This window comes from Chanodichthys erythropterus, chromosome 13 (assembly GCF_024489055.1).
Source record: "Chanodichthys erythropterus isolate Z2021 chromosome 13, ASM2448905v1, whole genome shotgun sequence".
Lineage (NCBI taxonomy): Eukaryota > Metazoa > Chordata > Actinopteri > Cypriniformes > Xenocyprididae > Chanodichthys > Chanodichthys erythropterus.
Genome location: NC_090233.1, coordinates 30,048,127 through 30,060,505, shown reverse-complemented (window position 1 = coordinate 30,060,505; position 12,379 = coordinate 30,048,127). Strand labels below are relative to the sequence as shown.

The 12,379-nt window shown below is 37.4% G+C and overlaps 1 protein-coding gene across 3 annotated transcripts in view; it reads left to right on the top strand.

The window, feature by feature from the left end:
* abcg4a (ATP-binding cassette, sub-family G (WHITE), member 4a) overlaps window positions 1-12,379 on the top strand; it is a 33,365-nt gene that overhangs the window by 17,836 nt on the left and 3,150 nt on the right. For all 3 annotated transcript variants that reach the window (XM_067407420.1, XM_067407419.1, XM_067407418.1), the window contains exons 3-14: window positions 6,362-6,479; window positions 6,587-6,719; window positions 6,990-7,040; window positions 7,169-7,314; window positions 7,450-7,573; window positions 7,698-7,812; window positions 9,911-10,056; window positions 10,146-10,244; window positions 10,338-10,506; window positions 10,712-10,812; window positions 10,947-11,105; window positions 12,217-12,335. In XM_067407420.1, coding sequence (XP_067263521.1) covers window positions 6,362-6,479; window positions 6,587-6,719; window positions 6,990-7,040; window positions 7,169-7,314; window positions 7,450-7,573; window positions 7,698-7,812; window positions 9,911-10,056; window positions 10,146-10,244; window positions 10,338-10,506; window positions 10,712-10,812; window positions 10,947-11,105; window positions 12,217-12,335 — 1,480 coding nt within the window. The remainder of the gene's footprint in view (window positions 1-6,361; window positions 6,480-6,586; window positions 6,720-6,989; window positions 7,041-7,168; window positions 7,315-7,449; window positions 7,574-7,697; window positions 7,813-9,910; window positions 10,057-10,145; window positions 10,245-10,337; window positions 10,507-10,711; window positions 10,813-10,946; window positions 11,106-12,216; window positions 12,336-12,379) is intronic.

The following is a 12,379-nucleotide window of genomic DNA, read 5'->3' as shown; positions in this document are numbered from 1 at the left end:
ATTTGATGTTTATCTGCTTACCCCCAGGGCATCCAAGATGTAGGTGACTTTGTTTCTTCAGTAGAACACAAATGATGATTTTTTACTCCAACCGCTGCCGTCTGTCAGTCGTATAATGCGTGTCAATGGGAACTTCATCTATAAGAGTAAAAAAAACAAATCCAAATTAAACCCTGTGGCTCGTGACGACACATTGATGTCCTAAGACACGAAACGATCAGTTTGTGTTAGAAACCGAACAGTATTTATATCATTTTTTACTTCTAATTTGTCTATGCATATTTCTTCACTCTTATAAATTGTGTTACCATTGACACCCATTATACAGCTGACAGACGGCAACAGTTGTAGTTAAAAATCATAATTTGTGTACTACTAAAGAAACAAAGTCACCTACATCTTGGATGCCCTGGGGGTAAGCAGATAAACACCAAATTTTTGGGTGAAGTATCCCTTTAATGTTATGAAGCGACGAGAATACTTTTTGTGCGCAAAAACAAAACAAAAACAATGACTTTATTCAACAATTTGTCTTCTTCCCTGTCAGTCTCTAGTGAACGCAGTGCAGAGCTTCTGTATTAATGTCCGAATGCCGGCTGAGTATTGGCCGACGCTGTTCACGTGAGCAGCAAGACGCATGCGTGTGATGCTGACGCAGGAGGCAGCCAATACAGAGTTGGCATTCTGACGTAGAACCTGGAAGCTCTGCAAAATGTGTCTTCACAACGTAAACAGTATAGGAGAATGACAGGGTAGAGAGGACATTGTTGAATAAAGTTGTTATTTTTGTTTTGTTTTTGGCACAAAAAGTGTTCTCATGTCTTTACTATTTTTCTGTACCTGGAATGTGGTAATTTTGTTGCTTTCTATGGGAGATTTAAAAAAAAAACTCTCAGATTTCATAAAAAAACCCATCTTAATTTCATTTTTGGGTGAACTAACCCTTTATGGGCCGTTTGACCAACAAACTAGGCCAGATGACCAATCAGAGCATAGACTGGACTTTTCAAAAAGGCGGGCTTTAAAGAGACAGAAACTAAAACAGAGTGTTTCAGGCAGAGGGTGAAAAGAGGTGCTGCAGCAATGTACAGTAAGAGAAAATAATGTAGCTTTTTTTCTCAGTAAATCATGTAAATGTATTCTAGAATACCTCAAAATTAAAGTTATGAACTTGTAAATGAGCATAATACAGACACTTTAAAGGAGAAAAATGGCAAATTCTCTGTCATATAAGAGAACTGTAAGTATTCTGTCATTGCACAGTACATTCAGTGTTCTAATTTTAGCACTCACAGCCAGAATATTCTTTCACAATATCTTGTTTGAGTAAATTATTCATTTTTAAAAGTACACTGTGAATTTCAATGCATTTTTGTTACACTGGCCGATATGACAGTTGTCTCAGACACTTAAAGGTTTATTAAGGGAGTGAAAGTGTCTGATAATAAAATGGTTCCTAAGATATAAGTATTTGGTTGGTCATGTGATCTCAATGTGGCAGCCCCCATAAGGGCAACTTATGGAGCCTTGGAAAAATTAAAAACAAAATATGATTTATCATATTATAATTTGTTTCCACATTTTAGGCAAATCATGGCTATGCTGTACTAATTTGTTCCATTATTTATGTTAAATTGATTTAACTACTATTTAACTAGATTAAAACAAGTGAACGAAGTAGTACAACATGGCAAAGATAACAAAACATGCTGCAAATTAAAATTATATTATTAATTCGTTACCACATCTATTTTTTTCCCTGCATGTCATGTGTGGGCCTCTGCAGCAACCTTCTTCATGTAAAATAATAATAAATATATATTTTTTAAAGGTAAAACATTTTAATTAGGAAAAAAATGACAGAATTCCTTTTTTAAATTATGGGTAAAAAGATATAGATTGTGAATATAAATACTGAATACTTAGTCTGAATTTCCTTCCAACACTCTGTAGGTCTGTACGTTTCTAACACAAGACCATATCGCTAGCAGATTGATGGATGCTTTCTTTCTTATCAGCGCACAACCACAAACTGCATGGATGCATCTATTGATTAAATGTGTTTAAGCTTTCCAAGAGCACTCTCAGGCTGATCCCAGTTCAGCACAGGCCCGTGTAAGTGATCTCACGCAATGCTGTTTGTTTTTAACTCGTGCTGTAGATGGAGAAAAGGATGAATGCATGAGCAGATTGATGCTCAGGTTACACATCGTCAGCATGTAGCAAAATCTAAGGATAAATTATTAGTTACAACAGGATGCAGGGCATATCATTTGTGGATGAGTTTTTAGCAATTAATACTCATGCACACCACAGATCATTGGTATGCATTGAAGCATACAGGAAATTATAGGTTGATGTAAGGGTGTTGCCCCTGTCACTCTTCAATTCTGTCACTTATCGTACATCAGCAAACGGAGAGAAGGAGAGAGAAAAAACGGAATGAAAGAGAGCAATTAGAGAATTAGAGCACTTCACTAATGATTCAAGACTGTGACTGAAATATAGAGTGACACACAGATAAAGGTGGAAGACAACACATATAACATAAAACCAGAGTTTATATATATGTACATATATATGTGTATATATGTATATATACAGTGGGTACGTTACAAAACAATTTCTGCTGCACTTAAGGTTCCTAAGAGCACAGTGGCCTCCATAATCCTTTAAATGGAAGACGTTTAGGATGACCAGAACCCTTCCTAGAGCTGGCCGTCCGGCCAAACTGAGCTATCGGGGGAGAAGAGCCTTGGTGAGAGAGATAAAGAAGAACCCAAAGATCACTGTGGCTGAGCTCCAGAGATGCAGTCGGGAGATGGGAGAAAGTTGTAGAAAGTCAACCATCACTGCAGCCCTCCACCAGTCTGGGCTTTATGGCAGAGTGGCCCGACGGAAGCCTCTCCTCAGTGCAAGCACATGAAAGCCCACATGGACTTTGCTAAAAAACACCTGAAAGACTCCAAGATGGTGAGAAATAAGATTCTCTGCTCTGATGAGACCAAGATCGAACTTTTTGGCCTTAATTTTAAGCGGTATGTGTGGAGAAAATCAGGTACTGCTCATCACCTGTCCAATACAGTCCCAACAGTGAAGCATGGTGGTGGCAGCATCATGCTGTGGGGGTGTTTTTCAGCTGCAGGGACAGGACGACTGGTTGCAATCAAGGGAAAGATGAATGCAGCCAAGTACAGGGATATCCTGGACGAAAACCTTCTCCAGAGTGCTCAGGACCTCAGACTGGGCCGAAGGTTTACCTTCCAACAAGACAATGTCCCTAAGCACACAGCTAAAATAACGAAGGAGTGGCTTCACAACAACTCCGTGACTGTTCTTGAATGGCCCAGCCAGAGCCCTGACTTAAACCCTAATGAGCATCTCTGGAGAGACCTAAAAATGGCTGTCCACCAACGTTTACCATCCAACCTGACAGAACTGGAGAGGATCTGCAAGGAGGAATGGCAGAGGATCCCCAAATCCAGGTGTGAAAAAGTTGTTGCATCTTTCCCAAAAAGACTCATGGCTGTATTAGATCAAAAGGGTGCTTCTACTAAATACTGAGCAAAGGGTCTGAATACTTAGGAACATGTGATATTTCAGTTTTTCTTTTTAATAAATCTGCAAAAATGTCAACAATTCTGTGTTTTTCTGTCAATATGGGGTGCTGTGTGTACATTAATGAGGAAAAAAATGAACTTAATTGATTTAAGCAAATGGCTGCAATATAACAAAGAGTGAAAAATTTAAGGGGGTCTGAATACTCATATATAACATGCTGTTTAAACTAGACGTGTCAAAGCAAATGTTCTTTCACTCTTCCATTTTTCCTGTTGTTGACAGACTCAAGTGTGTGGAGCATGTCAGAAACTGAATTCGCATCTGTATACTTTAGGCAGCGTCAGTGATTATAATGGGTTCTGTTTGCTTTGACGCGTCACAACGCTCACATCTAGTGAAGGCAAATGACTGTTAAGCGACTGAATGCCAGTGGGTGAGGCCTATTGTGCGATGATGTAAAACTATTCATGGATGGTTTGCTCTGGAGCCAGTCATATATGCAAATGTATTTGCATCACAGATCCCAAAATATCAAAACAAGCTGTTTTTGGAGCTTGATTAAATAAATGTTTTTTTTCATAATGAGGAGGACATTTTAAGCCTAGAAACCTGCAGGATTTTTAATTGTACAAAAACCTCTTATATGTCAAAGGATCCAAGCAAATTTGTTATCTCAAGCCATAACCTGACCTCTTTAAACATAAATACAATATTTAGTTGAATTAAACTAAAGCTGAAGAAGTTAAAGTTTGGCTAATTGTTTAATTCCTGTGTAGTAATAAAATTTAAATACAATGTATGTAATGTAATGACTTAAAGGTGCCCTAGAACCAGTTTTAACAAGATGTAATATAAGTCTAAGGTGTCCCCTGAATGTGTCTGTGAAGTTTCAGCTCAAAATACCCCATAGATTTTTTTTTATAAATTTTTTTAACTGCCTAATTTGAGCCATAATTATATATGCACCGATTCAGGCTGCGGCCCCTTTAAATCTCACGCTCCCCCACCCCCGAGCTCTCGACTGCCTTAACCAGCATAAACAAAGTTCACACAGCTAATATAACCCTCAAAATGGATCTTTACAAAGTGTTCGTCATTCATGCTCCATGCGTGCATCGATTCCTGTGAGTATAATATTTATTTGGATGTTTACATTTGATTCTGAATGAGTTTGAGGCTGTACTCCGTGGCTAACGGGCTAAAGCTAACATTACACACTGTTGGAGAGATTTATAAAGAATGAAGATGTGTTTATGAATTATACAGACTGCAAGTGTTTAAAAATGAAAATAGCGACGGCTCTTGTCTCCGTGAATACAGTAAGAAACGATGGTAACTTTAACCACATTAACAGTACATTAGCAACATGCTAACGAAACATTTAGAAAGACAATTCACAAATATCACTAAAAATATCATGATATCATGTATCATGTCAGTTATTATTGCTCCATCTGCCATTTTTCGCTATTGTTTTTGCTTGCTTACCTAGTCTGATGATACAGCTGTACACAGATCCAGACGTTAATACTGGCTGCCCTTGTGTAATGCCTCAATCATGGGCTGGCATATGCAAATATTGGGGGCGTACATATTAATGATCTCGACTGTTACGTAACAGTCTGTGTTATGTTGAGATTCGCCTGTTTTTCTGAGGTCTTTTAAACAAATGAGATTTACACAAGAAGGAGGAAACAATGGAGTTTGAAACTCACTGTATGTCTTTTCCATGTACTGAACTCTTGTTATTTAACTATGCCGAGGTAAATTCAATTTTTCATTCGATGGCACCTTTAACATCATTTATAGTTATTTTAATGGATTTTTGTAATGTTTTTGAACATAAAAATATTGCAAAGCTGAATTTATATTGGAATTTTCATTACATTACATTTATTATTATCAATGTTTAAAACAGTTGTGCTATTTTTTTAGATATCTTATATATTTTGTGGAAACAGTGATACATTTTTTTTAGGATACTTTGATGAATAGAAAGTTTTTAAAAAAAATAAGTTTTTTTTGTAACACTGTAAAAGTCTTTACTGTTGCTTTTGATCAATTTAATGCATCCTGAATAATAGTAGTTTATTTTGCTGAAAAAGATTGAAGACCCCTGACATAAACAAGAAGCTAACAATGAGTGGCAGCACAAGTTTCTGTCTCCCTCTTGAGGCAGAGATAAGAGTCTCTGTTATGACTCATCCACTAACATGGAGGTCTAATTCTTTGTGGAAGAATTTAAATCCATAAAGCCAAAGGCAATTTCAACTGTCTATCCTGTTCATTCTTTTGCTACTCTTATTAATTAACAGTTGTAGTGTAAATTTAAGAATGTAAATTCCCTTCATAATGTTTAACGTCTGTGGTGTATCTGCTTAATGATGTAAGTGACTGCATCAATCAATATTATATCATGTCACATGACATGTTTGAATTCAAATGAATGAGGATGAAATGGAATGAATTGAATTTTCAACAAAAATGTTTGTAATTAGCACAATTAGACGATGGTTCAAATCGTAACTGTTGTATTCAGTTGTTTGTAGTTTAAATAATTTTATTGGACAATACTTGAGGGTTAATATTTTTCTAGACTGCATAATCAAAGTACTTTGAGTACAAAGTACTTCATTGGAGTTTACAGGTTATGATTTTGTAAACAGTATTAATATAATGCAATGTTTAATCAAGCCTGTATTTGTTTGATGCCAGCTAACTCTGTCATGCATTTAATGTGGCAAGCTGGTGACTCTCATAAAACAGAGTGAACACAATGTACCCAAAATGCTGTGTGCAGGATTTAAGGCCCTTCTGAAGTGTCTGTCCGGAAAGTTCTGCAGTCGGGAGCTTATCGGAATCATGGGACCATCAGGGGCCGGCAAGTCTACTCTCATGAACATTCTCGCCGGCTACAGGTGAGCGTGCATTTACATTCCATAATTCATTTCCTGTTTATCACTTCCCAGCCTTTCTTTTTATAGACTCATTAAGATTTCTGTCTTGTGTCCCTTTCTTCTTGCAGAGAGACTGGCATGAAAGGTCAGATCCTGGTAAACGGACGACCTCGTGACCTCCGCACCTTTAGAAAAATGTCATGTTATATCATGCAAGATGACATGCTACTGCCAAACCTAACAACACGAGAGGCAATGATGGTGAGATCATTTGCATGTGACTGCATCTATGAGCATGAGAAGTGCAATGATCAGTAGGTGGCACTCTAGAATACTTTATTCTGATTGGTTAATCGCTGCATTCCGTGCTGTGTATTTAACAATTGTCCCTGGCAACCAATCTCTTTTTCTCAATCATTATTTTATTGCACAATTATTTGTACATAAACACCTTCGATTATATATTTATGATAATGATGGTTGGTTATACATTAGCCCTATTTTAATGTAATCTTTCTTTGTTTTGTTCAGGTTTCAGCTAACCTTAAACTTAATGAAAATATGGAAGTGAAAAAAGAACTGGTAAGCTTTTGCGGCACCACTATAATTAATATGTTTTATGTTCGAAAAATTATAAAATCTATGAAGCTGTATGGTGACATTGTGTTTATATGTTTGTGTTAGCCAAATAATGATATAATGTGTGACAGGTGAATGAGATCCTCACAGCATTAGGACTGCAGGAGTGTGCCCACACTCGCACCATCTCTCTGTCGGGTGGCCAGTGTAAGCGATTGGCTATTGCTCTGGAGCTGGTCAACAACCCTCCTGTCATGTTTTTTGATGAACCCACCAGGTACCCAGAGCTATAATATTACACACAATGTCATTCTTGACCACAATCCTTGGATTTTTGCATTAATATTGCTCCTTTACAAATCCTTTCTGTTTAATATCCCCAAATGTACATGTGTCTTTCTCTGTGTGTTAGTGGTCTAGACAGCGCATCCTGTTTCCAGGTGGTGTCCTTGATGAAATCTCTGGCTCTGGGAGGAAGAACCATTATCTGTACCATCCACCAGCCCAGTGCAAAACTATTTGAAATGTTTGACAAGGTATTTGCTGTATTCTAAAATTATATCGTACTGTGAAAAATGTGTTTCTGAGTTGAAGGACCGGCAGTGTGTGAGGATGTTAATGTGTTCATGTTCTTCTTTAATACTCTGTTCTTCTTTGTAGCTTTATATCCTGAGTCAAGGTCAGTGTATATATAAGGGGACAGTACCGTACCTTATCCCCTACCTGAAAAACCTTGGACTCCACTGCCCCACATACCACAATCCTGCAGACTTTAGTAAGTCTACTGTGTGTGTGTGTGTATCTGTTGTTTTGTTTGAAACTTATACAGCACTAATGCAACAATGGTTTCTATATTAGATAGTTTTCTGCCTCATTTGTTTTCCGTAGTTCTCCGTAGTTTCCATGAATGAATGAATGAATGTTGATATATTGATATATAATAATTAAAAGTTTTTTTTAACCCTCTGGTCCTCTTTGGTCAAAAATGTAACATTTGGAAATGTTACATTTTTTTACTTCATCGGAATTGGGATGACACTTGGTGACTTTTGTCACATCAGCTATGTGAACACGCAAAAATCATGGACGTGATTCGGATATTTTAAAGGGACAAAAAAATTGTGGTCAAAAATTACGACATGGGAAAAATGGGAAATGCAAACAAAAAAAACTCAGAGAATCTATTGGTGGTACAAACTACAATTCTGCTTGCCTGGAAAATCCAGCCCCACCGCAATACAAGCGGATGAGTCTGGTCGCCATTGAATCAATTCGATTTCTAGGGCGGAGAAAATCTGAGCAAACAGGAAGCGGAGTAAACCAATCAGAGAAGGGGGGATATGACGTTAGCAAGGCAACGAGTGGAGCTAACTGATATATTAAGCTTTTCCCAAAGCCAGTGGGAAGCAACGCGAAAACGTGTTCTTTTAAAATAAAAGCTTCTAGTGCTGTCAGCTGCTGGGGTTTTAATGACTTAATGTGTTTATGGTCATTTAAAACTGAATTCACGGCTGAATAGAACAAACTCTGCACAATCTTTGTTGATATTGAAGGGACTTTCGCCGCACTAGAGTGACGCTGTTTGCGTCACTGAAATAAATTAATCTGATTGATGAACGGTACGGTTTGGAGTTGACTCGAGGTGCGATGGAGGGCGGACTGACCAGACTGATATATCTTGTAGAAGATATTTCATTCTGGATGTGCCAGGCAACAATTCTGCCACTGTGCAGAAAAAAGTGCACATCAATGAAGGAGTGACAGTAAAATGTCAAGAGGGCAAAATAGACACATCCACCCCCTCACCCCCTCCCACCCACACATATTTATAAGAACTGGCACAACTATAACACAGAGAAAGTTTTTGCAAATGTGTGGAATAAAATCAATAATTCAGCCACAAAGCAGTAAAAAAAAAAAAAAACAGCAAGGAAGAGGTTATACTCTAAAACACCTAGAGTACAAAACAGACACACCCACTCAAACACACACACACACACACACACACACATACACACACACACTATTATACACACACAAATGAAACACACAAAAATGAACCGGTGTGGCTGTAACAATATGGTAAAATTGAGGCAAAAGTCTTGGTTGAAATCAGATCAGACCCAGATTTTTTAAACAGTGATAAAACATACCTGTTCACTTTTATTTAATTTTGATGTTATGTGTAACAAAATATGTTCAGGTTTGACTGTAGTAAATTAATACAAAAACTGACACTTCAAATCAACATTTAAAAAATCTAAACCTTGACAAAAGTCGTTTTTGAGAATGTCTAAGTATAAAAAAAAAAAGGATTTTAAATGCATTTTCTCAACATGGAATACCGCTTTAATTGAAAATTATTAAAAATATATATATTATAAAAAAATGTGTATTATTTTCAATGAGGAAAAAATAGCTAATACAAATTTTATAAATATTGCACAGTATCATGAAATACCCTCAAAATGTTAAATAATAATAAAAAAATATTATTAAACAAAAATTTATTAGATGATTTAGACACAATGATTTCTGAATGATCATGTGACCCTGAAGACTGGAGTAATGGCTGCTATAAAATTCAGCTTCATAATAGGAATAAATTAGATTTTAAAATACATTAAAATGCTGTTGAAATTACTGTATTTTACTGTATTTTTGATCAAATGAATGCAACTATGGTGAACATAAGACACTTTAAAAAGTAAAAATCGTACTAACCCCTAACTTTTGAACAATAGTGAATCTCCGAATATACTTTTTATTTAGGACATTATGTCATTGTATTCAAAGAGTTAATAATTCTCTCCTCTTGTCTGTCAGTCCATCACTCAGCATGTGTATGAATTGTGCTGTCTTTCTGCTGGCAGTAATCGAGGTCGCCTCAGGAGAGTACGGTGATCTGAACCCAGTGCTCTTCGAGGCTGTTCAGGGAGGCCTGTGTTCAGATGAGAGCAAGAAGAACTCCATTGACAAGAATGACCCCACCACATCCTGCCCCTCCCAGTGTTACAATGTGAGCGGTGAACACACACTCTCACACAAAATCTCTCTGTTTATCAGTCTCTGACTCGCTCACATCATGTGTCATGTGTATTCGTACAGGATTCAGGCTACATTGAGAAACACACTTTTGCCACCAGCACCCTCACACAGTTCTGCATCCTCTTCAAGAGAACCTTCATCACAATATGCAGGGACACTGTAAGAATTATCCTCTCTTGTTATTGTCTGTGCCTAATATATTAAATGTTAAAGAAATCCAACAACAAAAGCAATGTCTGTGTGTGTGTTCAGGTATTAACCCACCTGAGGGTGATGTCACACCTGTGTATTGGTGTGCTGATTGGTCTGCTGTACTTGAACATTGGGAATGATGCCAGCAAAGTGTTCAACAACACTGGCTTCCTGTTCTTCTCCATGCTGTTTCTCATGTTCGCTGCACTCATGCCCACCGTCCTTACATGTAAGGCTGTAATCTGTGTGTTTGGTTGTGTGTGTAATTCTTTATGAGCATGAAAAACAGATTTGATCTGAGTGATTATGAAATCCTTTTTGGTTGGTTATGAATTAGAAGCGTTCTTATTGGATTGATTGAGAGTTATGGTCCTTACAGAATCAGTGAATCGAATTGAATTAGGCAATGAAGCAATGGTGTATTTTCCTTGCAGTTCCATTGGAGATGTCAGTGTTCCTAAGGGAGCATCTTAATTACTGGTACAGTCTAAAGGCGTATTACCTGGCTAAGACCATGGCTGACATTCCATTTCAGGTACTTCTGTTTCTACATCTCTTTTTCATGTGATAATGTTAAATCAAAGCATATAGCCACTATTATGACTGACTAAAAGGTCTTGAGAAGTTGGCATGTGAGGGGACGTCACATCAGTCTTCTCTCTCTTCCAGGTCATTTGTCCGATAATGTACTGCAGTATAGTGTACTGGATGACAGAGCAGCCTCCAGAGGCAGCAAGGTATCTGCTCTTTATGGCACTGTCCACCTCCACTGCTCTAGTGGCTCAGTCTCTGGGGCTTCTCATTGGAGCAGCATCCACCTCACTACAGGTATGAGGACTTTAAAATAGTAGTGGTAACATGCCATTCAAAAGTATGGGGTCAGAAAAGTTTTTTTTTTAAAGCAAATTAATACTCTTATTCAGAAAGTATGCATCAAACTGACTAAAAGTGACAGTAAAGACTTTTAAATTGTGTAAGAATAATGATGAAGACTTTGAAGAAGCTTATTGCAGAGTAACAGTGACAAAGTACATTAAAGGGTTAGTTCACCCAAAAATGAAAAATATGTAATTAATGACCCTCATGTCGTTCCAAACCCGTAAGACCTTCGTTCATCTTCGGAACACAGTTTAAGATATTTTAGATTTAGTCCGAGAGCTTTCTGTCCCTCCATTGAAAATGTATGTACGGTATACTGTCCATGTCCATAAAGGTAATAAAAACATCATCAAAGTAGTCCATGTGACATCAGTGGGTTAGTTTGAAGTTTTTGAAGCATCGAAAATACATTTTGGTCCAAAAATAACAAAAACTACAACTTTATTCTTCCAGAATCCTTTCCATTGAATTGATTCCATTGAATCCTTTCATCTGTCGGTGTTGGTAGTGCACTTTTTCGTCATTGTTTTTGGCGATTAGGACATCCGCGGCATGCACACTTATACCATTTTACAAAATATAGCAATACCAAAATACAAACAATGTAGAATATCTTGAATACAGTGTGCGTCTCCTTCAGACTGTAAACAAAGCTCAGGCGCACCGGATAACACGTCAGCAGCGTCACTGTGGAGTCGTGAACCCGGATTGACAACAGACCCGGAAGAGGTCTAACTAACCCACCTGCTCCAAAGCAATATTAAAAAGCGGTGCTACGTTCCTTGTTTTGTGTGAGCAGTGTGAAACGTTCCTTTACCCGGGGTTAAAAGTGGTGTTCAGAATGACAATAACCCGGGGTTAAGCGCAGTGTGAAATGCGATACTGCAATAATTCAATAAATATGTTAAACAATATTGCATTAAACATTTAATTTATATTTGAACTTGACTTGTTAACTTTGATAGCCCTAAAAAATATAATCCGTAGAATTCCCTTAAATTTCTTTTGGATCATTGTTTATATTGACCACTCTTTATATTTTCCTTTTTTGCATCTTCAGGTTGCCACATTTGTTGGTCCAGTCTCTGCCATCCCAGTCCTTCTGTTCTCGGGCTTCTTTGTCAACTTTGACACCATCCCCAAATACCTTCAATGGAGCTCCTATGTGTCGTACGTCAGGTCAGTCAAGAACCATAACAATTACAATCCTAAGCAGACATTTA